Source organism: Chlorocebus sabaeus, chromosome X (assembly GCF_047675955.1).
Source record: "Chlorocebus sabaeus isolate Y175 chromosome X, mChlSab1.0.hap1, whole genome shotgun sequence".
NCBI lineage: Eukaryota > Metazoa > Chordata > Mammalia > Primates > Cercopithecidae > Chlorocebus > Chlorocebus sabaeus.
Window position 1 is genome coordinate 103,470,634 of NC_132933.1, and position 23,258 is coordinate 103,493,891.

The 23,258-nt window shown below is 53.0% G+C and overlaps 2 protein-coding genes and 1 pseudogene across 7 annotated transcripts in view; 2 read left to right on the forward strand and 1 right to left on the reverse strand.

The window, feature by feature from the left end:
* CCDC22 (CCC complex scaffolding subunit CCDC22) overlaps positions 1-18,414 on the reverse strand; it is a 20,136-nt gene extending 1,722 nt beyond the window's left edge. Inside the window, exons 1-13 of one of the 3 annotated variants that reach the window (XM_007991697.3) lie at positions 18,311-18,414; positions 13,265-13,421; positions 11,392-11,569; positions 6,548-6,680; positions 5,704-5,810; positions 5,512-5,578; positions 5,234-5,412; positions 1,878-2,072; positions 1,250-1,312; positions 1,040-1,159; positions 499-618; positions 287-403; positions 76-177 (exon numbers count right to left, since the gene is read on the reverse strand). In XM_007991697.3, coding sequence (XP_007989888.1) covers positions 76-177; positions 287-403; positions 499-618; positions 1,040-1,159; positions 1,250-1,312; positions 1,878-2,072; positions 5,234-5,412; positions 5,512-5,578; positions 5,704-5,810; positions 6,548-6,680; positions 11,392-11,569; positions 13,265-13,314 — 1,431 coding nt within the window. In that variant the 5' untranslated portion in view covers positions 13,315-13,421; positions 18,311-18,414. Of the gene's footprint in view, positions 1-75; positions 178-286; positions 404-498; positions 619-1,039; positions 1,160-1,249; positions 1,313-1,877; positions 2,073-5,233; positions 5,413-5,511; positions 5,579-5,703; positions 5,811-6,547; positions 6,681-11,391; positions 11,570-13,264; positions 13,480-18,310 lie in introns of those variants that run through there. The other 2 variants (XM_073013720.1, XM_073013722.1) reach the window with 2 other exon arrangements.
* LOC103231969 (heat shock protein beta-1 pseudogene) lies at positions 14,453-15,038 on the forward strand (annotated as a pseudogene).
* Positions 17,984-23,258, forward strand: part of CACNA1F (calcium voltage-gated channel subunit alpha1 F) — a 25,839-nt gene continuing 20,564 nt past the window's right edge. For 3 of the 4 annotated variants that reach the window (XM_073013718.1, XM_073013719.1, XM_073013717.1), the window contains exons 1-9: positions 18,385-18,485; positions 18,580-18,732; positions 20,464-20,660; positions 20,772-20,875; positions 21,777-21,934; positions 22,209-22,301; positions 22,409-22,502; positions 22,668-22,694; positions 22,843-23,003. In XM_073013718.1, coding sequence (XP_072869819.1) covers positions 18,606-18,732; positions 20,464-20,660; positions 20,772-20,875; positions 21,777-21,934; positions 22,209-22,301; positions 22,409-22,502; positions 22,668-22,694; positions 22,843-23,003 — 961 coding nt within the window. In that variant the 5' untranslated portion in view covers positions 18,385-18,485; positions 18,580-18,605. Of the gene's footprint in view, positions 18,103-18,342; positions 18,486-18,579; positions 18,733-20,463; positions 20,661-20,771; positions 20,876-21,776; positions 21,935-22,208; positions 22,302-22,408; positions 22,503-22,667; positions 22,695-22,842; positions 23,004-23,258 lie in introns of those variants that run through there. The other variant, XM_007991705.3, reaches the window with a different exon arrangement.

Here is a 23,258-nt window from a genome sequence, read left to right on the forward strand (position 1 = left end):
GGGACATAGCAGGCACTGCCCCAGGACCTGCCCCCCACCCTCCTAAGCTACCCAGGTCCCTCACACAGGCCTTACCAGCTGCTTATAGACCTCCTCCTTCCTGCGGGCCTCTTCAGCAGCTGCCCGGACACTCTGGTGCAGTTCTTGGATCTCTGCCAGCCGCCGAGAAGATTCCAGCTGCCAGGAGCCCACAGGCAGAAGACAGTGAGCAGAGCACAGGGATGGCCCCCTAGAGAGGGAACGAGTCTTCCCTGGCCTGCCCACAGCCCAGTGCCCCACTGCTTACCTCTCTGCAATCCTGCAGCTTTCGGAGGTGGCGGTACTCAGCCAGGAGTGGGACCCGGTGCTTCTCCCACTGACCCGCCAAGTGGATGACCCGCTGGGCACTATTCTCCACCACAAGCTGGTGGGGGGTGGGTATGTGTCACACAGGCTGGGCCCTCCAACCCCGCCCCGCCACGCCCTGCCTCTCCCCCCCAGCCACATCCCCAACCCCACCTGCAGCTTGGCAAGGTTGGCAGCCCCATCAGGCAGCAGCTCCACCGTGCGGCTCTTCAGGCGCAGGGCCTGCTCACGCTCCGCTGTGCTGAGCTCGCTCTGCCGGCACTCAGACTCTGCCTGGCCCACGGACACCCAGTCACATGCCACAGCCCCCATGGAGCTCCACAGATGACTGTACACCCCCGTGGCCCCCACAGGCCTCTCTGACAGCTCCACGCTGGTGCCAAGGACCCCGAGAATCCCCTAATCCCCTGTCCATGCAGACCCGTGGTGCCCCACAGATGCCCACAGACCCTCCGAGGACCCCTCAATCCCCTGCCCATGCAGACCCACGGTGCTCCACAGATGCCCACAGACCCTCACCCCAGCCTGATTCTCACAGCCACCCTCAAGAGGCCCACGGATCCCCAACGGCTCTCAGGAACCCTTCTGCCATGTGCAGACCTCTACAGAGCACCTCTTGTCCCGTCTAGTCCCTCACACCCTGAGGCCCTCCTTCTGACCTAGCCCAACGTGCAGCCCCTCCCCCGCCCCTCACCTGCACAAAGCTGACGCCCAGGGTTTTCATGTCGGCCTCAACCTCCTCAATGCTGCGGTTCACTCCTTCCAGCTGCTCCCGAAGGGACTCAAGCTCCTGTTCCTGAGCTGCCCATGTGTCCTGGGAGGCCCAGGCCAGTCAGGGTTGGGGTGTCAGGCCCAGTAGAGAAGCAAGGGCCTGGGACACCCCCCTCCAACCCACTCTGCTCACCTGTTCAGGCCGCCGGGAGGTGGCCGGCACATCTGACACCTGAGTGGCCTGGGTCTGGGGCTCCTAGGGGAGTGACGGGGGCATCCTGGTTGTCGGGGAAGGCCCTTCCTCACGTGGCCCAGCCTCAGCCTCCCCTGAGAACTGCCCCCAGTGCAGCATGCATGCCCACTCAAGCACTGATGGCGGCTAGACTGTGACTATGTGGGTAAAGGCACCATCTGCAACCTCAGGCCAGAGTGCTTGCTCATGGAGAAAGCTCCCTGACCCTGACACAGCTCCTACCCACCTGCCCATCTCTCAAGCCTCAAACGCCCATGAGAAAGATGGGGGGCCCTCAGAGTGAACATCTTAGGACAGAAGATACGCTCAAAGGAAACTGCCTGAGGAAAGGGGGTGTTGCCCCAAGAACACCCCCACACCCTTGCATGGTTCCCACCTATTCACATTTTCTCCAGTCAAGTCCCTAAGAAGCTAGGGGACCTCTGGGTACCCACCCCCAGTGGGCAAGGGCCTGTCCAGTGGGAACACAAGAACGTGTGTGTGGATAAAGGTGTGGCGCTGACACAAAAAGCCACCCTCCAAGCCTGCCACATCCAGCCACACATCCCATGTCCTCAGGTGCACCCACCAGATGGAAGGTGAACTTCTCTGAGTGCGTGAAGCGGGAGCCCTTAGGAGCACCAGTCTTGGCCCCAGCACCCCAGGCCTGCAGCAGCTCTCCCAGGTCTCGGGTTTGTATGGGGGCCCCAAGCAGGCCCCAGCTTTGGCGCAGATGCTCAGTCAGTTGCTTCTGCAGCCGCTGCCGCTGAGCCCGTGTGTCCTCCTTAGGAGAAAAGGCGGGGGAAGCAGAAGGATGTAGGGGCCCACCTAGCACCCAAGGCCCTGCCTCCTCCAAGGACCCCCTGACAAGAGTATACAAACAAGTCATCCCCACCCTCCAGCCTTCCCACTAAGGCAGGCCCTGCTCTGCTCTACTGCTCCACCAGCCCGGGATCTCCTTGAGGAAAGGGGTCTCCTCTTGCTCACAGACATACTTCTCTCCACCCACTAAATCCCCATGCTGGAGAAGAATGTGGGAAGAGAGCGGGGTGAGCCTAGAGCCCCCAAATCCAAGAGAATCATAGACAGGTGATCAGGGGACAGAGCAGCGACAGGGAATCAAAGGTACCAGGTACAGAAGGAGGCAGAGAGAGAGAGGCAAGAGAGGCACAAGAACAGAGAGTTTCAAGATAACTGGGAAAATCTGATTATGAACTCAGTGTTGGATGGTATTAAGATATCATTGTTGGCTGGGTGCAGTGGCTCATGCCTGTAATCCTAGCCCTCTGAAAGGCCAAGGTAGGCAGATCACCTGAGGTCAGGAGTTCAAGACCAGCCTGGCCAACATGGTGAAACCCCAACTGTACTAAAAATACAAAACTTAGTGCACTCCACCTCCAGGAGGTGGAGGTTGCACTGAAGTGAGATCACACCATTGCACTCCAGCCTGGGCAACAAAGCAAGACTCCGTCTCAAAAAAAAAAAAAAAAAGAACAAAAACCACAAGATATCATTGTTAACTTCATTAGCCATGAAAATGGTCCAGTGGTTACCTTGAAAACAATGTCCTCGTGAGTTAAGAGATGTAATCCTAAGTATTTAGAGTTGAAATGACATGATGTCTGGGATTTGCTTTAAAATAATACAGCAACGAAGAAAAATTTGGGAGAGAACAGATGAAGAAAAGTTGGCAAAATGGCACATAGGATTCACTAGAATATTCTCTCCACGTTTATGTTTGAAAATTACTATAGATCATAAAAACAGAGACAGATGGCCGGGCGCGGTGGCTCACACCTGTAACCACAACACTTGGGGAGGCTGAGGCAGATGGATCACGAGGTCAAGAGATCGAAACCATCCTGGCCAACATGGTGAAACCCCGTCTCTACTAAAATACAAAAATTAGCTGGGCATGGTGGTGCACACCGGTAGTCCTAGCTACTCAGGAGGCTGAGGCAGGAGAATCACTTGAACCTGGGAGGCAGAGGTTGCAGTGGGCCAAGATCGCGCCAATGCACTCCAGCCTGGGCGACAGAGGGAGACTCCATCTCAAAAAAAAATAAAAATAAAAATAAATAAATAAAAAAGACACAGAGGTGAAGACAGAGAGAGAAAGGACAGATAAGAAAGTGGACAGACCAGGAGGGGGCCGACACAGAGGTGGAGAAAAAGAGGGACAGACAGAGATGTGGACACAGAGGAAGACGGGACAGATAAAGAGGCAGACAGAAGGAGAGGGGGGCCAAATACAGAGGTGGACAGAGAGGAAGAGGGGACAGATATAAAGGTGGACAGAAGGGGAGGGGTACTGATACCCAGGTGAACAAAGAGGAAGAGGGGACAGAAATAGAGCAGAATGCAGGGAGGGAGAAAGAGAAGTGGACAGGAGGAAAAGGGGACAGATAAAGAAATGGACAGAGGGAGAGGGGTGACAGAGGTGGACAGAGAGAAGGAGAGGACAGATGCAGAGGTGGACAGAGGGGAAGAGGGGACAGATACAGAGATGGATAGAGAAGAAGAGGGGACAAAGAGGTGGATAGAGAAGAGGCGGCCGGGCACGGTGGCTCATGCCTGTAATCCCAGCACTTTGGGAGGCCAAGGTGGGCGGATCGCTTCAGGTCAGGAGTTTGAGACCAGCCTGGTCAACATGGCAAAATCCCATCTCTAAAAAAAATACAAAAAAGTAGCTGCGTGCACCTGTAGTCCCAGCTACTCAGATGCCTGAGGTGGGAGGATTGCTTGAACCTGGGAATTCGAGGCTGCCTTGAGCCCTGATCACGCCACTATAGTCCAGCCTGGGTGACAGAGCGAGACCCCATCTCAAAAAAAAAAAGACAGAAGAAGAGGGGACAGATAAAGAGATGGACAGAAGGGAAGGAGGGACAAATACAGAGGTGGACAGAGAGGAAGAAGGGACAGATAAAGAAGTGGACAGAGGGAATGGGCAACAGATACAGAGATGGACAGAGAGGAAGAAGAGAGAGATGAAGAAGTAAACAGAGGCAGAGGGGTGACAGATATATCGGTGGACAGCAAGGAAGGGGACAGATACAGAGGTGGACAGAGCAGAAGGGGACACAGATACAAAGGTGCCCAGAGAAGAAGAGGGGACAGATAAAGTGGACAGAGAAGGGAGAACAGATAGGTAAACAGAGTGAGAGAGAAATTCAGTACAGAAATGAGGAGACAGGTAAGAAAGAGAAGCAGCAAGAACACATAACTAGAATAATGGGGACAGGCAGAAATAGTGCAAAAACCTAGAAACCGGAAAAATGAACATCAGTGACAAGTGCAGAAACAGAGAAAGAGTAGGGCCGGGCACGGTGGCTCATGCCTGTAATCCCAACATTTTGGGAGGCCGAGGTGGGCAGATCACCTGAGGTCAGGAGTTCAAGACCAGCCTGGCCAACATGGCAAAACCCTGCCTCTACCAAAAATATAAAACTTAGCCAGGTGTGGTGGTGCAAGCCTGTAATCCCAGGTACTTGGGATGCTGAGGCAGGAGAATCGCTTGAACCCGGGAGATGGAGGTTGTAGTGAGCCAAGATCATGCTACTGCACTCCAGCCTGGGTGACAGAGCAAGACTCCAAATGAATGAATGAATGAATGAATGAATGAAGGCAGGTAGCAAATCCAGATTGCTCCGGTTGCCAGGAATCTCATGCACATTATTCAGTCTAACTACTACCCTGAGAGGAGAGCACTATTACTATCCGATTTTTTAGCACAGGAAACCAAGGCTCTGAGGAGGGATACTGACTTGTCCCAGGTTCTCCTTTTTTCTGACTCCAGTGTTCTTTCAGGTGGGGAGCTGGGTAAGTGCACACAGAGGGGAAACAACGGAAGGGAGGGACAAAGTAGGGAAGGAGAGGAGCACAGGACCAGCGGGAGCATCAGTGAGCAGCAGCCTGGACAGCAGGGAGCCAGGCATCCGGCTGTACCTGGGGTGGGAGGCGGGATGTTCGGGGCACCCAGTCCTCATCCCCTGGCCGGTCCCGGCCCGTCTGCTGGCAGAGCTGCAGGGCATGGTGTTCGAGGAGTGAGGCCACCCTTCCAACAGGCTGAGGCACCTGAGTAGGGACTGGAAGCAGCAGGGGACTCGCCTGGAACTCCCGTGGCTCTGGAGACAGGAACAGAGTCAGCTGGCCCTGCCGCATGGCAACGCTATGAGGGTCCCCCCCACCTTCCTCCTCACCCCTCCCCACAGCCTCATGCTCACCGCCTCTGGAACTCAATTCGGGCACGACCAGCCTGCTGGCACGGAAAGGCTTCTGGAGGGCTGAGCCCTGGTGGGAGAGCAGGCTCAGAACCTCCAGGATGAAGCGGGATGAGGGTCGCCAGGGGTAGGGGGCCAAAACCCTGGGCACCCAGACAGGGACAAGAGAAGATCCACGGGAATCGGGGGTCCCACCTGGAGGTGCTGCAGCTTGGGAGTGCGAAGGAGGGGCGGGACCCAAGGCAGTGCCAGCTGGTCCCGAATTTGGCTCCCGATGGCCCGGAGGAGAATAGCTGAGTCACCTATGGGGGATGGGAAGGAAGTGAATCAGGTGACAATGCTGCAAATCCAAAAGGGCATACCCTAGGAGACCAGCCTCCACTCCTGACCCCCATCCAGAGATACACATCTATCCAGCTTGCGTTCTCACGTTCAGTCATTCAACAAACACTGAGCACCTACTCTGTACAGGTCGCTGTTCTAGACACTAGGGCTACTTCGTGGAACAAACTGGATAAAGGTCCCTGCCTTCAGGGAGCTGGCAAGCTAGCAGAGGAAAGAGATCATGAATAGGATTCTGAGTACCATCCAGACTGCAGCCAGGCGGGGATCAGGAGAGGGCTGTGGAGAGGAGGCTAACCTCAAAGAGGTAAGGGAGTGAACCATGAGGATACCTAGGGGAAGGGTAACCCATGATACAAAGGTGCAGAGGCAGGAGTGTACTGAGGTGTGTTTGAGAAGGACCCAGGAGGCCCAAGTGGTTAAAGCAGAGTGAGAGAGAGGGAGGGCACAGGGGTTGAGTCAGGGAGGCCCCTCCCAGCACCAATGCACCACCGGGGTCAGCTCAACTTCAGCCCCCTGCCCCCTGCCCTGTAGCCCCTCTCTGATGCCTAATCCTCCTGCCTAGCGCTCCTGAAGGCACATACCGCCATCCCTACTCATCAACCTTTTCACTACCTCTACCTCTCTCAGCCCTACAGCCCCCAGAAGGCCCTCCTCTCCCCTCACCGCCCCAACCCACACCCCAGACACCCAGTACCTGCAGGCTGGTCTGCATCCTCAGAGGCATCGGTGGGCAGACGCTCAGCCAAGAAGAGAAGCAGGTCTCGGAGGTCAGGCTCACTGGGGTAGAGGAAGTTCTGATAGCCAAGCTCCAAGGGATAGCCCAGGTCCTGAGGGTTGGTGGGGGGCCATCAGGAAGCAGGCAGGGTCCTCCTGCCCTGGGAGACTTGGGCCTAGGCTGAAAACACTCCCACTCTCTCACTAACCACCACCCTCCCAATCTCCCCCGGCTCCCCAAGGCCTCTGGGCCCTGTGGGGAGCCACAGAGTGAAGACAGTCAACGCTACAGAGAACAAGAAACAAGATTAAAGCTCTGGCCTTTCTATGACTCAAAATCCAGAGGCCATAAAAGAAAAGATGGGTACTTTTGAATGCATGAAAAGAAAGAAAATATTTAAAGAAAAATATAATAAGCAAAGTCAAAAAAAAATATTTGGAGCCCATATCATAGGTAAAGAGCAAATCTACCTATTATAGAAAGAGTGCCTAAAAATAAACAGGCCAAAAAGACCAGATGCACAATAGCTCAGAACAAAAGGACTCATGAGGGTTCTGGCTGGGGACCGAGGAAGCAGGCCAGGAGAGAAAGAAAGCCTTTTCCCTTTTTTTTTTTTTTTTTTTTTTTTTTTGAGACAGGGTCTTGCTCTGTTGCTCAGGCTGGAGTGCAATAGCGTGATCTTGGCTCACTGGAACCTCTGCCTCCTGGGCTCAAGTGATCTTCCCAGACAGCCTCCCGAGTAGCTGGAATTACGGGTGCACACTACCACACCCGGCTAATTTTTGTATTTTTAGTACAGACAGGGTTTTGCCATGTTGGCCAGGCTGGTCTCAAACTCCTGGGCTCAAGCAATCTGCCCACCTCGGCCTCCCACAGTGCTGGGATTACAGGTAGGAATCACCACACCCAGCCTACGAAAGCCTTTTTCTTCCAGAGTTGCCACTGCTTTAGAACTGCATAGCCTCTGAAAGCAGACTTCCTGGATTCAAACCCAAGCTTTGCCTCTTACCAACTATATGACCTCAGGCAGATCACTTAACCCCTCTGTGCTTCACTTTCTTCATCTGAAAGAGGGTATACCAACAGTATATATAGCAGAAGGTTGTCCTGAGAATTAAATGAGTTCACGCCATGTTATTTACCACAGGGCCTGGCACAGGGTACACTTAGAAGCCATCATTATTCTATACTTAGGAGTATACTGGGTCACAATGCAAGATGTATTTATTTTGGAGGCTCAAGGTCAAATAAGTATGAAAACCACTGGCTTTTAAGGTATTTTACTTTGGATTTTTTCTAACATATGCAATCAAAGAGCTGTGACTGATACAGAAACTCATCCCAGGAGTGGGAAAGGTGCCAAAATATGGACGTGGCTAAGGTGCAGAAACTGTTGCCAGGAGCAGGGCATATGAAAATGAAGATGCCATGGCAGTGCTGAGATGAAGAGGGGGGCTATAGAGACAGCACACAGCTGGATTAAGAGAACCCCTTTTGCCTGCTGCAGGTAAACCAAGGCTGCTGGGGGCCAGACAACCATACGTATCTGTTTTTTATTTTTTTGGAAACAAGAGTCTTGCTCTGTCACCCAGGCTGGAGTGCAGTGGTGCAATCTCGACTCACTGGAAACTCCGCCTCCTGGGTTCAAGTGATTCTCCTGCCTCAGCCTCCTGAGTAGCTGGGATTACAGGCACGTGCCAGCACACCTGGCTAATTTTTGTATTTTTAGTAGAGATGAGGTTTCGCCATGTTGGCCAGGCTGGTCTCAAACTCCTGACCTCTGGTGATCTGCCCGCCTCCACCTCCCAAAGTGCTGGAATTACAGGCATGAGCCACCGTCCTCAGTCTTTTTTTTTTTTTTTTTTGGAGATGGGGTTTCACTCTGTCTCCCAGGCTAGAGTGCAGTGGCACAATCACAGCCCACTGCAGCCTGGACCTCCCAGCCTCAAGCAATCCTCCTACCTCAGCCTCCCACATAGCTGGGACCACAGGCATGTGCCACCTTGCCCCACTATGTTTTTATTTTATTTTTTGTAGAGATGGGGGTCTCACTATGTTGCCCAGGCTGATCTCGAGCTCCTGGGCTCAACTGATCCTCCCACCTCGGACTCCCAAAGTTCTGGGATTACATGCAAGAGCCAACATGCCCAGCCCATATGTACTTCCTGGCCACTGGAAAAGCCATAGTTACTAACCCCCACTAACATCAGTGTAAGCAAAAGCAGGTAAACAAAATCCAAGAGAGACAGCACTGAGAGAAGAGCAGAGAACTGTGGGAAGCCTGAGCCTGTGTACTCTCCTCTGCAAACAGAAGACAAAACTTCCCCCCTATTAAGTGCTAACCTCAAGAATACATACAGTCCTGGGCCAGGGGACAGACTGCCTACCTCATAAGGCCACCAAGAGCCCCAGAGAGAAGAACGTGACAACTCCTGAGAGCTGGGTGAACCTGAGAGCCAAGGGATGGAGGGAGCTCTGAGACCTGTTGCTAAGAGACAGAGACCGCAAAAGCAAGGCCCAAATTTAACAGCTCTAGCCATCCAGTCCCCTACATCTAAATGAAAGTTTTCATGATAGTTACTCTATTGTCCCTCCACCACCATGTACTTCCCGGGTCAGTTCAAAGTGTTTCCATTCACTATGTAGCCACAGGTTCCAGATCAGACCTGTCCAATAATAGTAATCCCATTTATGCAAAGCTTATTATAACCAGCTTTTCACACATTAACTCATGTTTAATCCTCACAGCAACGCTATACGGTAGCTACAATTCTTATACCCATTTTACACATGTAGAAACTTAGCCTCAAAAAGGTTAAGAGAGCCAGGCGCGGTGGCTCACACCTGTAATCCCAACACTTTGGGAGGCTGAGGTGGGTGGATCACAACGTCAGGAGTTCGAGACCAGCCTGGCCAAGATGGTGAAATTCCATCTCTACTAAAAATACAAACATCTTAGCCAGGCATGGTGGCAGACGCCTGTAATCCCAGCCACTCGGGAGGCTGAGGCAGGAGAATCGCTTGAACCTGGGAGGCAGAGGAGGTTGCAGCGAGCTGAGATCGCGCCACGCACTCCAGCCTGGGCAACAGTGTGAGACTCTGCCTCAAAAAAAAAAAAAAAAAAAAAGTTAAGAGACTGGCCCAAAGTCACAGAGTGAGTGAGCCGGGAGGGTAGCATTACTTGGAGCTCTTGAATACAAGCACTGGACTCAGCTCTATACTGGGGATGCGTGAGTGCTTCATCAGAATGGCTCTTTACCAGGCACAGTGGTGCATGCCTGTAGTCCCAACTACTCAGGAGGCCAAGGCAGGAAGATTGCTTGAGGCCAGGAGCTTGAGACCAGCCTGGGCAACATCTCTGCAAAAGCAAGACCCCATCTCTATGAAAAATTTAAAAATTCTCGGGCAGGGTGACATATGCCTATAGTCCTATCTACTCGTGAGGCAGAGGCACGAGAATCTCTTGAGGCCAGGAGTTCAAGACCAGCCTGGGCAATATAGCAAGACCCTTACCTCTAAAAAAATTAAAATATTTTTAAAAAGAAAAGTACTTTATTTATTCTATCACAGAGACATTTTTGGAATTACTGTCAGCAGAGGCAGGATGTGTGGTTCCCACAGAGGTAAGGTAGCAGAGACACTCTTTTAGGTAACCAGCATGACTTCCTTTGGGTAATCATCCTTATCCCAACTCCATGGGATCCGGAAGGAGCGGCTAATCACAGTGTCCTACAGGAATGACCGTGTCGGCCAGGCGCGGTGGCTCACACCTGTAATCCCAGCACTTTGGGAGGCCAAGGCAGGCAGATCACAAGGTCAGGAGTTCGAGACCAGCCTAGCCAACATAATGAAACCCCGTCTCTACTAAAAATACAAAAATTAGCCAGGCATGGTGGTGCATGCCTGTAGTCCCAGCTACTCGGGAGGCTGAGGCAGGAGAATCGCTTGAACCCAGGAGATGGAGGTTGCAGTGAGCGGAGATCACGTCACTGCACTCCAGCTTGGGTGACAGAGAGATACCTCATATCAAAAAAAAAAAAAAAAAGGCTGGGCACAGTGGCTCACTCCTGTAATCCCAGCACTTTGGGAGGCCAAGGCGGGTGGATCATGAGGCCGAGAGATTAAAACCATCCTGGCCAACATGGTGAAACCCCGTCTCTACTAAGAACACAAAAATTAGTTGGGTGTGGTGGCGCATGCCTATAGTCCCAGATACTCAGGAGGCTGAGGCAGGAGAATCACTTGAACCCAGGAGGCGGAGGTTGTAGTGAGCCAAGATCACACCACTGCACTCCAGCTTGAGCAACAAAGCGAGACTCCGTCTCAAAAAAAAAAAAAAAAAAAAAAAAAAAGGAATGACCATGTCATCCAGACTGGGCCAGAGGAGAAAGTGATTAGTTTAGGAGTATATGACCCAGACAGGGTGTTTTCTGGAACTAGGAAATGAATACTATGGGGTGGGGGTGGTGTTTTACAGCTAAATTTAAAACATAGAAGCCAGGAGCAGCCCAGGTGCAAACTGGATAAACTCATTTGCTCATCATAACAGCCCTACATTTACCATCTCCATTTCACAAACAGGAAAACTGGGGCCCAGAGGGTTAGGGTCACACAGTTACAAAGTGGTGGGACTAGGATCTAAACTACTCAGGCAGTTTGACCTTACAGTCAGCAGCCTTAACCACTAATGAAAGCTAAGCCGCTGGAAAAGTGACAGAGGAAAGGCAAGTGTTGCAGAGGAAAGTCAAGTGTTGCAGAGGAGCTTGGTTACTTTGTAAAAGAGGAAGGAAGAGGATGTGTGCATTGGTAGGAGGGCCACTCACCATGCAGGCCTGAGCCAGGCTCATGGCCAGGCGGAACCGGGCAGACATGGCAAGAGGCAGCAGGGGGCTGAGGCCAGAGCCCACAGCAGGGTTGATCACACGCAGGCAGCGGACCACAGCCTCTACAACCAGCTCAGTGGTGAAGGCGCGCAAGGTCTGCACATCTGGAGGAACTGCCCTGAAGAAGAAGGGGACCAGCTTGATCAGGGGAACAGTTAGGCAAGAGGGATCAGGCTGAGCCCTGCAGCCTTTTGGAATCACTAGTACCAGGGTAGAGGCAGGGAGGATGCCTACAGTTCAGACAGATCCTGGATGTTGGTGACTGTGACTTCCATTTGAAAAACCAGGAACTGGCCGGGCGCGGTGGCTCAAGCCTGTAATCCCAGCACTTTGGGAGGCCGAGACGGGCGGATCACGAGGTCAGGAGATCGAGACCATCCTGGCTAACACAGTGAAACCCCGTCTCTACTAAAAAATACAAAAAACTAGCCTGGCGAGGTGGTGGGCGCCTGTAGTCCCAGCTACTCGGGAGGCTGAGGCAGGAGAATGGCGTAAACCTGGGAGGCGGAGCTTGCAGTGAGCTGAGATCCGGCCACTACACTCCAGCCTGGGCGACAGAGTGAGACTCCGTCTCAAAAAAAAAAAAAAAAAGAAAGAAAAACCAGGAACTAGGGAAATCCTCAGGTCCTAAGATCTTGGAGTAGGAGAACGGTGGATGGAAGAGAACTAAGTTTAGAAAAATATCAAAATTTGGGGGTCTGGGAAGGTTAAGGGGTCCAGGTGGCACAATCTCTGGGTTTCTTGGTTCCCAGATAGTATGTTCTTTGCATACATATTGAGCTGCTAGAGTTTTAAGAAGACTAGATTTTAGGAGGCTGCTGTTTTCAGAAGTTCCAAATGTCAGGATCCCTGGGTATAAAGATCCCTGAATATCAAGACCACCTAGTTTCAAGCAATACAAAAATCAGACTCCCTAGATGTTGGCATCCTGGGTTTTTCGGGTCCCTGAACGGAGGAGTCTTCGTGCATCAGGATGACCAAATGCTGATGTCAGATTTTAGAATCCTGGGGTTTTTTGGCTGGGCGCGGTGGCTCACACACCTGTAATCCCAGCATCTTAGGAGGTGGAGGCAGGCAGATCACTTGAGGTCAGGAGCTGGAGACCAGCCTGACCAACATGGTGAAACCCTGTCTCTGCTAAAAATACAAAAATTAGCCGGGTGTGGTGGCACACGCCTGTAATACCAGCTACTTGGGAGGCTGAGGCAGGAGAATCACTTGAACCCGGGAGGCGGAGGCTGCTGTGAGCTGAGATCACACCACTGCACTCCAGCCTAGGAGACAGAGCGAGACTCCATCTCGGAAAAGAAAAAAAAAAAAGAATCCTGGGTGTTTTTTAAGCCCCAGGTGTTTGGGGAACTGGAGTTTGAAGGATCCCAAGTATCCCGTCCAGGGATTTTTTTGGAGTCCCCGAGTGCCAGGGCCCTGGGGTTTTATGCTCCCTGGTTCTTAGGGCACAGGGGTCTTAGGGTCTCCACATAACAGGGTCTCAGGGTGTTGATGTTAAGATCCCCAGATTACAGGGTCCCGGGTCTTGAGGTTTCAAGGTTGTAACGTCTCAAGGTGTCTGGGTCCCAGAACTTTGGGTGTACTAAATATCATGGTCAAAGGATTTGGGAGGCCCCTGATGTCGGTGTCAGGGAGGGCGGGGTGTGTGTGTGTGTTAAGGGGGTAAGGGTCTTAGGATCCTTGAGTTGGAGCCCTGAATGTCAGGGCTCAGGGTCCCGGGTTTTAAGGTTCCCGGGAAACGGGGGTCCTGGGCTTTAGAGTCCCGGATGTGGGCTTCGCGGGTGGGCGGGGGCGCTGTCCTTACGTGCCGGCCTGGCGCAGGGAATGGATGAGGATTCGGTCCGCCTCCTCCATGGTGGAGCCGTGTCGGAGTCGGGGGCTGGGTCAGGGCCGGGTCCGAGAAAGTGGGGAGCAGCTGTAGAAACCCTGCTCCGTGCTCGCGGTCCAGAGTGTCACGGGCCCTGTGGGGAGAGTTGGGAAGTGTAGTTCTGTGAGCGAGCACGGCGCATGCCGGATGTGAGGCCTGGGGTGAGTGTGCACGGAGGTTGAGCTTGCAATAGCTGCTGGGAGTTGTAGTTCTTCCACCTGCAGTCCAGTGGGCTCTTCCAAGGGAAAAAGGAACAACCCGTGTGGTGGGGAGTGGCGGGACCGGACAGAAAGGGGCTTCTTAACTCATTCGTTTAAGGCGGCATTCATCTTCTAGGCTATGAAAGTGTACACATTAAGGGCAGAATTTTAACACAAAGCGACTACTTCCCTATGTCTTAGTCTCCTCATCTGTAAAATGGGACTATTGACAGTACCTGCTTTTTAGGATTAAAACAGAATTAATTTATATAAAGCATGTTGTACTATGTGCCTGACACATAAGATAAGAAAGCACTATGTAAGTTATAGTTACTAGTATTCATGCATTCAATAAATGCTTTAATATGATACACATTTGTACACTCCAAAGAATAATTACACAGCAAATATCTATGTAACCGGCTAGGTGCAGTGGCTCACGCCTGTAATCCCAGCACTTTGGGAGGCTGAGTCGGGTGGATCACCTGAGGTCAGGAGTTCAAGACCAGCCTGGCCAACATGGTGAAACCCCCTCTCTACTAAAACGAGAAAAATTAGCCAGGCATGGTGGCGCATGCCTGTAGTCCCAGCTACTCGGCAGGCTGAGGCAGAAGAATCACTTGAACTGGGGAGGCAAAGGTGGCAGTGAGCTGAGATTGTGCCATTACACTCCAGCCTGGGTAACAGAGCGAGACTCTGTCTCTAAATAAATAAATAAATAAATAAAGCAAAAGAAATCTATGTAACCATTTCTTGAACAGCCGAGGCGCGCCTGCAATCCCATCAGTTTTGGAAGCCAAGGCTGGAGGATCGCTTGAGGCTAGGAGTTTGAGACTGGCATGGGCAATACAGCAAGACACCATCTCTTAAAAAAAAAAAAAAATGACACCTGTCCAAGCAGACGTCCCAAGCAGAGCCTGGCAGCATGACCGAGCGCCGCGTCCTCTTATGGCTCCTGCCGGACCCCAGCTGGGACCCCTTCCGCAACTGGTACCCGCACAGTCGCCTCTTCGACCAGGCCTTCGGGCTGGTCGCAGTGGTTTGGCACCAGCAGCTGACCAGGCTACGTGAGCCCCCTGCCCCCCACCGCGGTCGAGAGCCCCGCGGTGGCCGCGCCCGCCTACAGCCGCGCGCTCAGCCAGCAGCTCAGCAGCGGGGTCTCGGAGAACCGGCCCACGGCGGACCGCTGGCGCGTATCCCTGGACGTCAACCACTTCGCCCCTGACGAGCTGACAGTCAAGACCAAGGGTGGCGTGGTGGAGATCACCGGCAAGCACAAGGAGCGGCAGGACAAGCATGGCTACATCTCCCGCTGCTTCATCCGGAAATACATGCTGCCCCACGGTGTGGACCCCACCAAGGTCTCCTCCTCCCTGTCCCCTGAGGGCACACTGACCGTGGAGGCCCCCATGCCCAAGCTAGCCACGTAGTCCAACTAGATCCCCTTAGAGTCGCGGTCCCAGCTTGGGGGCCTAGAAGCTGGGAAATCCGACCAGTCTGCAGTCAAGTAAAAGCCTTAGCCCGGATGCCCACCCCGGCTGCCACCACTAGCCATGCCCCCTCACCCACCTGTGTGTTCTTTTGATACGTTTATCTTCTGTTTTTCTCAAAGTTTGAAGCAACCCAAAATTAAAAAAAAAAAAAAATTAGTTGGGCATGGTGAGGCACAACTGGCTGAGGCCTGAGGATCACTTGAGCCCAGGAATTCAGCGCTACTGTGAGCTATGATCAAGCCACTGCACTCCTGCCTGGGTGACAGAGCAAGACCCTGTCTCTAAAAATAATAATAATAATTGATAATATTTGATCTTTTTTCCATAGAGATATTGCACATATATTAGGTTTTTCCTACATACTTCGAATTCCATATACTATTGGAAAATGACATCCTTTTCTTATTTTAGTTTGACTGTTTGCCACAGGTGTATATTTGGTAAACATTTCATCTGTTGCCAGGCTCTGGCCCACAAACGTCCCATTTGCACCCCCACCGCCACCCTCCATACGACATTGTTATCGCCCCGCCCTGTGGCCTTAATCCCTCCAAAGCTGGGGGAAGAGAGGGGGGTTGTGTGCAGATGGCCCTTCAATCTCGAAAGGAAGATGTCGGAATCTGAAGGCAGGAAAGGTGAGAGAATCCTTCCATCCCTGCAGACCCTTGGAGCAAGGTGGAGCTCCACCCTCAGCCCCTCTGACCCACCCGTTGCCCACCCAGACCTCACCCCCAGAGAGCCTCTAGGTGACCAGAACCACATCACCCTGTTCCCCATCCCAGCCAGCCCCAAACAGCCTCTCTGCCACCAGAGCCCTAATGCTCAGCCTGACCCAGACACTGCCCCCCATGGCCTCTCAGCCTCATCCACAGCCTTAGTTCCCAAAGGAAACCCAACCTCAATCCTGGCTCTGACCCCTATCCGAACGCCCACCTGAAACCTAACACAAAGTCTACCAACCAGAAGGCAAACCCCTGTTAGAGTCCAAACCCCACCCCAGATACAGACCTAAAGTCACCTAACCTCAACCTCAACCCCGGGATGTCAATACTGTTAGTGAGTGCAGTCTCTGACTTTCCAGAAAGTACACAGACCCTTTTAAAAAAAACAAAAACAAAAGAGAGAGAACACATACTTGATGGTGGTAGTAAGCCATGAGGGCTCTAGAGTTAGACTGGGTGTGACTCCCCATTCAGGCACTTCAGCAAGTCGCTTAACCTTTTCTTCTCAATTTTCTCATCCGCAAAATGGGAATAACACTATGTGCCAGGCATTCTTTTGATTCTGAACTCATTTAATCCTCACAACACCGATATATTGTAGGTAGTCTTATTATCATCCTTTTTATACAGATAAGGAAACTGAGGCTCAAAGAGATTACATAATTTGCCCAAGGCAACACATAGCTACCAAGTGGTAGAGTCAGGATTTAAACTCAGGCAGCCTGTTTCCTCCAAAGCTGAGAATCTTAACCAGGCCGATCTACTGCCGCTCTGAGGCTGAAACGAGACCATGGGAACTGGGAGTGGTCTTAGCTGAAAACCCCAATGCAAACTTCAAGTCCCACTCAAAACTCACCTTTGACCCTAACCTGTATCCTAATTCTAATTCCAATTCATTCAAATACCCAGTCCTAACCCTTAGTCAAAGCTCCACTCCTACCTATATTTAAACCCATCTCCACCCTAACCCAAAATCCACTACTCAAATTTAACCTTAAATTTGCCCACTGCATGGCAATTTAAACTTTACCCCCAACTCAAACACCAAACCCTACTGCATTTGGAAATGTAATCTCACCTTCACTCCCCTATAAACTCTCACTCTAGCCTTAATCTTAATTCGAACACTCTTACTTCCCAGTCCTTAACCCAGCTACTCCCAGCTCTCCCTAATTTTCCATGCTCTTCTCTCCTTCCTTCAAACAGAGGGACAGGATCAGGTAGGAAGCAGCCACAATTGCCCCAATACCCTGTCCCTCCCTGACGAAGTTTCTCCATATAGACACCACCCCAGAGCCCAGTCCAGCCAATGGGGCAGGCCCTGGTCCCGAATGGGGGCTGTGCCCCGGACCCCCAGCTGTGGAAGGTGAAAGCAGTGGGGCATCAGGCCTAGGGACCCCTAAGCGAAGAAACCAGCACAGCAAGCACAAGACAGTGGCAGTGGCCAGTGCCCAGCGGTCACCTCGGGCACTCTTCTGCCTCACCCTGGCCAATCCTCTGCGACGGTCCTGCATCAGCATCGTGGAGTGGAAGCATCCTGGAAGGCAGTGGCGGGGCCCAGGGGTAAGGGTCGTCAGGGTACCAGAAGTCAAGAATTGGGTCAGGGCTGGAATGGAGGAGGGCCGAGGTTATCAGGGTCAAGAGTCAAGAATTGGATTGGGGGGCCGGTTCAGAAAGGCAAAGGTCACCGGGATTCAAGAGTCAAGGACTGAATCACAGCAAGAGTTGGGGATGGCTAAGATTTCCAGGAAGGACAAAGTCAAGGCCTTGTCAGGGCAGGGGTCGAGAATGTCAGGACCTATCACCTTGGGAGTCAAGGGTCAGTGCTGGGTGGGAGGTCCCCAAGGGAGTGTGGGGGTTCCAGTGCCACTCTGCCAGGGTCCTTGACTGTGTCCACCTGAGGCCCTTCGACATCCTCATTCTGCTGACCATCTTTGCCAACTGCGTGGCCCTGGGAGTTTACATCCCCTTCCCTGAGGACGACTCCAACACTGCCAACCACAACCTGGTAAGGCCCGCCCCGCCCCAGCCCGTTCCCAGCCAGCTAGAGACCTAATAGAGCTCACTCCTTCCAGCCAGACCCCGCCCCCTCTCTGACCCAGATGGCCTTGCCTGGCTCAGCCCCACCCTCGGTCCTGACTATGCTCCCCATGCCCCCGTCAAACCCCGCCTTCAAATAACTCCCCGACTTCCCGCCCCGCCCCCGGTCCCACCCCCCAGGAGCAGGTGGAGTACGTATTCCTGGTGATTTTCACTGTGGAGACGGTGCTCAAGATCGTGGCCTACGGTCTGGTGCTCCACCCCAGCGCCTACATCCGCAACGGCTGGAACCTACTCGACTTCATCATCGTCGTTGTCGGGTGCGCGTCTGCGGGGGACACCCCACCCTAGTCGCCTTCCTACCCTCAGGCCTGCTGAATTCTGGGCTCAGGAAAGCGACTCTTTCAGACCGCCCCCATTCGGCAGCCAGAATCAGGAATATTATTAAAACCCATTTCTATTTCTAGTTACAGGGACTTGTGCTTTTCTGAGAAGGTTAGGGTGGAGGGGGGAATCCCAAGGCCTGACCTCCGCCTCCCTGCTTGGTGCTCCCCCATCAGGCTGTTCAGCGTGCTGCTGGAGCAGGGCCCCGGACGGCCAGGCGACGCCCCGCACACGGGGGGAAAGCCAGGAGGCTTCGATGTGAAGGCATTGAGGGCGTTTCGGGTGCTGCGGCCACTGAGACTGGTGTCTGGGGTCCCGAGTGAGTGGCACATCCCCCGAGGTCGGAGGTGGAGGGTGGGGGTGGGGCTGAGCTGACCCCGCCCTTATTTCTGCCTACCCCTCCCTCCCCGCAGGCCTGCACATAGTGCTCAATTCCATCATGAAGGCTCTGGTGCCGCTGCTGCACATTGCACTGCTCGTGCTCTTCGTCATCATCATTTATGCCATCATTGGGCTCGAGCTGTTCCTTGGACGAATGCACAAGACGTGCTACTTCCTGGGATCCGGTTAGTCGGCCCGCCCCTCCTAGGCAGAACATGCCCCGTCCTCTGGTTTCTAGATCCAATACTGCACTCAGAGAAACCCGCTGAAATTCACAAGACTCCGCCCCCAGGCTCAGGTTCCATCCCCAGATAACTAAGTCCCACCCATATATTCAAGACTCTGCCCTAAATCAGACTACAACCCCACCTCGCTAATAACTCCGCCCCATCACAAGACTGTACCCACAGGCTAAGGTCCTGCCCCGCACTTAAGACAAGACCCTGCGCCTTGGCTCGCGCCTGTATTCCCGGCATTTGGGAGGCCGAGGCGGGAGGATCATTTGAACGCAGGAGTTCGCGACCAGCCTGTGCAAAATAGTGAGCTCCAGTTTCTAAATAATAATAATAATAATAATAATAAAATTAAAACAATTTTTAAAAACTTTATCGGCCGGGCGCGGTGGCTCACGCCTGTAATCCCAGCACTTTGGGAGGCCAAGACGGGCGGATCACAAGGTCAGGAGATCGAGACCACCCTGGCTAACACGGTGAAACCCCATCTCTACTAAAAACACAAAAATTAGCCGGGCGCCGTGGCGGGCGCCTGTAGTCCCAGCTACTCGGGAGGCTGAGGCAGGAGAATGGCGTGAACCCGGGAGGCGGAGCTTGCAGTGAGTGGAGATCGCACCACTGCACTCCAGCCTGGGCGACAGAGCGAGATTCCGTTTCAAAAAAAAAAAAAAAAATTATCCTCGGCTGGGCGCCGTAGGCTCATGCCTGTAATCCCAGCACTTTGGGAGGGTGAGGCAGATGGATCACTTGAGGTCAGGCGTTCGAGACCAGCCTGGCCAACATAGTGAAACCCCATGTCTACTAAAAATACAAAAAATGAGCCGGGCGTGGTGGTGCACATCTGTAATCCCAGCTACTCGGGAGGCTGAGGCATGAGAATCGCATGAGCCTGGGAGGCGGAGGTTGCAGTAAGCTGAGATCGGATCGCACCACTGCACTCCAGCCTGGGCGATGGAGTGAGACTCGGTCTCAAAAAAAAAAAAACTATATTCTCCATGACTGGTCTCATACACTCAGACCATTTACCCAGCCCCCAGCCCATGCCTTGACCCTCCCCTCTTTTCAAGAGACCCGTCCAAATTCACAAGACTCCGCCCCCAGGCTCTTGCCTCATTGTTATTTACAAGACTCCACGCCAGGATTTAAATCCCTGTTGGTGGGATCCCTAGCTTGCCAGTGGTTCAGAATACGGAGCTCGCAGGGTTCTGCCCTAGAAGTGGAGCTAAGTGTTGCCTTAGAAAAATGTAGGACTGACCGGGCACGGTGGCTCACGCCTGTAATCCCAGCACTTTGGGAGGCCCAGGCGGGCAGATCACAAGGTCAGGAGTTCGAGACCAGCCTGACCAATATGGTGAAACCCCGTCTCTACTAAAAATACAAAACAAATTAGCTGGGCGTGGTGGCACACGCGGGTAATCCCAGCTACTCAGGAGGCTGAGGCAGGAGAATTGCTTGAACCCGGGAGCTGGAAGTTGCGGTGAGCTGAGATCCTGCCACTGCACTCCAGCCTGGGCGACAGAGGGAGACTCCGTCTCAAAAAAAAAGAAAAAGAAAAAAGAAAGAAAGAAAAAGAAAAAGAAAAATCTAGTACCCAAGTCGAACTTCCTAAGTGGGCGGGGCTTCAGGGTGGCAGCGACTGAGAGTGGGCCTGCTTCCAAGCCCCAAGCTCCAGTCTTCCTGCAGACGTGGAAGCCGAGGAGGACCCATCGCCCTGTGCCTCTTCGGGATCGGGGCGTGCATGCACGCTGAACCAGACTGAGTGCCGCGGGCGCTGGCCAGGACCCAATGGAGGCATCACCAACTTTGACAACTTCTTCTTCGCCATGCTGACAGTCTTCCAGTGCGTCACCATGGAAGGCTGGACCGATGTGCTCTACTGGGTGAGGTGGACTGTGGGCACAGAGCTCGGAGGCTGCACCTGCCTTTCCTCCCTGACACTCACGCAGGAGTGTCTGCCTACCCTGAGGGATGCATGCCTTTTCTCTCCCCAGATGCAAGATGCCATGGGGTATGAACTGCCCTGGGTGTACTTTGTGAGCCTTGTCATCTTTGGGTCCTTCTTCGTCCTCAACCTTGTGCTTGGCGTCCTGAGTGGGTGAGGGATCTAGACACTCCCTGCTTCCCACCCCTCAGCCACTGCCCGCTTCTTTGTGCCTGGCAAACTCCTAGGCATCCTTCAAAACCGATCTGAAATACTCCTTCATTCAATCATGAGCATCTGTTGTATGTGAGGCACCATTTTAGGAATGGAACAAAAGACAAAAATCTCTGCCTTCCTGGTATTACATTCTGATGGGGAGAGACAGAAAGTAGCAACATATGCAATAAAATAAGTGTGTGCATTTATATATTGGCACGCACATATATGTAGTGTTTTATATGGAATGTGTACTGTGGAAAGAAAGGAAAGATAAAAGATAAGAACGGAGAGCTCTTGTGATTATAAATAGGGATGTCAGGAAAGGCTGTCTTGACAAGGTGTTATTTGAGTAAAAATGTGAAAGAAGCCAGGTGCAGTGGCTCATGCCTGTAATCCCAGCACTATGGGAGGCCAAGGTGGGAGGATGGCTCGAGGTCAGGAGTTCAAGACCAGCCTGGGCAACATAGTGAGACCTAATCTCTACAAAAAATGAACAAAAATAACTGGGCATGGTGGTGCACGCCTGTAGTCCTTGCTACTCAGGAAGCTGAGGTGGGAGGATTGCTTAAGCCCAGGAGGTCGAGGCTGTGGTGAGCTATGATCACACCACTGCACTCCACCCTGAGTGATAAGAGTGAGATCCTGTCTCTGGGAAAAAGGAAAAAAAAAAGAGAGATGAGGTGCACCATCTGAGGGAAAAGCATTCCAAGCAAAGAGAATGGTCAGTGCAAAGGCCCTGAGGCTAGAATGTGCTTGGCATATTCAAAGAGTAGCTAGGAGGCTAGTGTGGCTGGAGAGGTGAAAGCAAGGTGTTCAGATTGGCTCCTCCCCCTAGCCCTCTATCCTCCTCCCTCAGGGAGTTCTCCAAGGAGAGAGAGAAAGCAAAAGCTCGTGGGGATTTCCAGAAGCAGCGGGAGAAGCAGCAGATGGAGGAGGACCTGCGGGGCTACCTGGACTGGATCACTCAAGCCGAAGAGCTGGACATGGAGGACCCCTCCGCCGATGGCAACCTTGGTTCTATGGCTTAAGAGGGCCGGGCGGGCCATTGTAGGCAACTCCAATCTGGTCCATTCCCTGCATGCCTTAGATGTGGTCTGCCATCCTGAGACCCACCTAGGCCTGATCTGCAACAACTCTAGCCCCAGCTCCCCCCTCCCAAATTATGGCTCAAAATGCAGAATCAAGACCAACCTCAGCTATAAAGACTCCAAATGACGCCCCTACCCTAGACATGGCCCTAACCCTGCCCCCAGTATGTCCTCCCTAATTGTCCTTTCTCTCCCTGCAGGGCCACAGCTGACCGAGCTGACCAATAGGAGGCGTGGACGTCTGCGCTGGTTCAGTCATTCCACTCGCTCCACACACTCCACTAGCAGCCATGGTGGGGGTCCAGCCAGGCTGGGGTGGGGGTGGGTAGGCAGAGGTGAAAGCCAAAGGTTGGACCTTGGGGTCTTCAGGTCCTGACCACTATCCCCACCTTGCCTACAGCCAGCCTCCCAGCCAGTGACACCGGTTCAATGACAGAGACCCAAGGCGATGAGGATGAGGAGGAGGGGGCTCTGGCCAGCTGTACACGCTGCCTGTGAGGGCCCCCAGCCCCTGACCCAGCCCAGAAACCAGTCCAAACCCTGACTCTAGTCCTTTCTTTAGCCTCAAGCCTCAACCTCAGTCCTTGACCTCTGGCCCCAGTTACTGACTCCCCTTTTGCCCTTTATGACACCCACCTCCCATCCCCCCTCTTTTTCAGAAACAAGATCATGAAAACCAGGGTCTGGTGAGTTGGGAAAGTTGTGTGAATCCTTGACTCCATGACTTTGAAACCCCCCACCTCTAAGCCCTCATCACCTTTGAGACCCCCCACCTGAGCCCCCCAGGGCGGGCTTAGGTAGGTGATCTCAGCCTGTGGGCTCCCCTTCCCCCAGCCGCCGCCTCCGCCGAGCCAACCGGGTCCTTCGGGCACGCTGCCGTCAGGCTGTGAAGTCCAATGCCTGCTACTGGGCTGTACTGTTGCTCGTCTTCCTCAACACGCTGACCATTGCCTCTGAGCACCACGGGCAGCCTGTGTGGCTCACCCAGATCCAGGGTACACCCCCAGCCTGCCAGCGTCTCCCCCAGCCTCCTATTCCTTCTACCCCAGAAGCTTAAATCCAGGACCTCTAGGGTGCCTCAGCCCCCAAGACACTGCCTTTCCCCCCAAATAAATCCAGAGCCCTTAGACTATTCCATCCCACCTTGTAGCTTACACAGGTAGAACTTGCTGTGTGCCTCAAGCTCCTTTCTCAGCACCTTTCTTTATGTGTACTGACAATTTCTTCACCACAACCTTATGCGAGTTAAA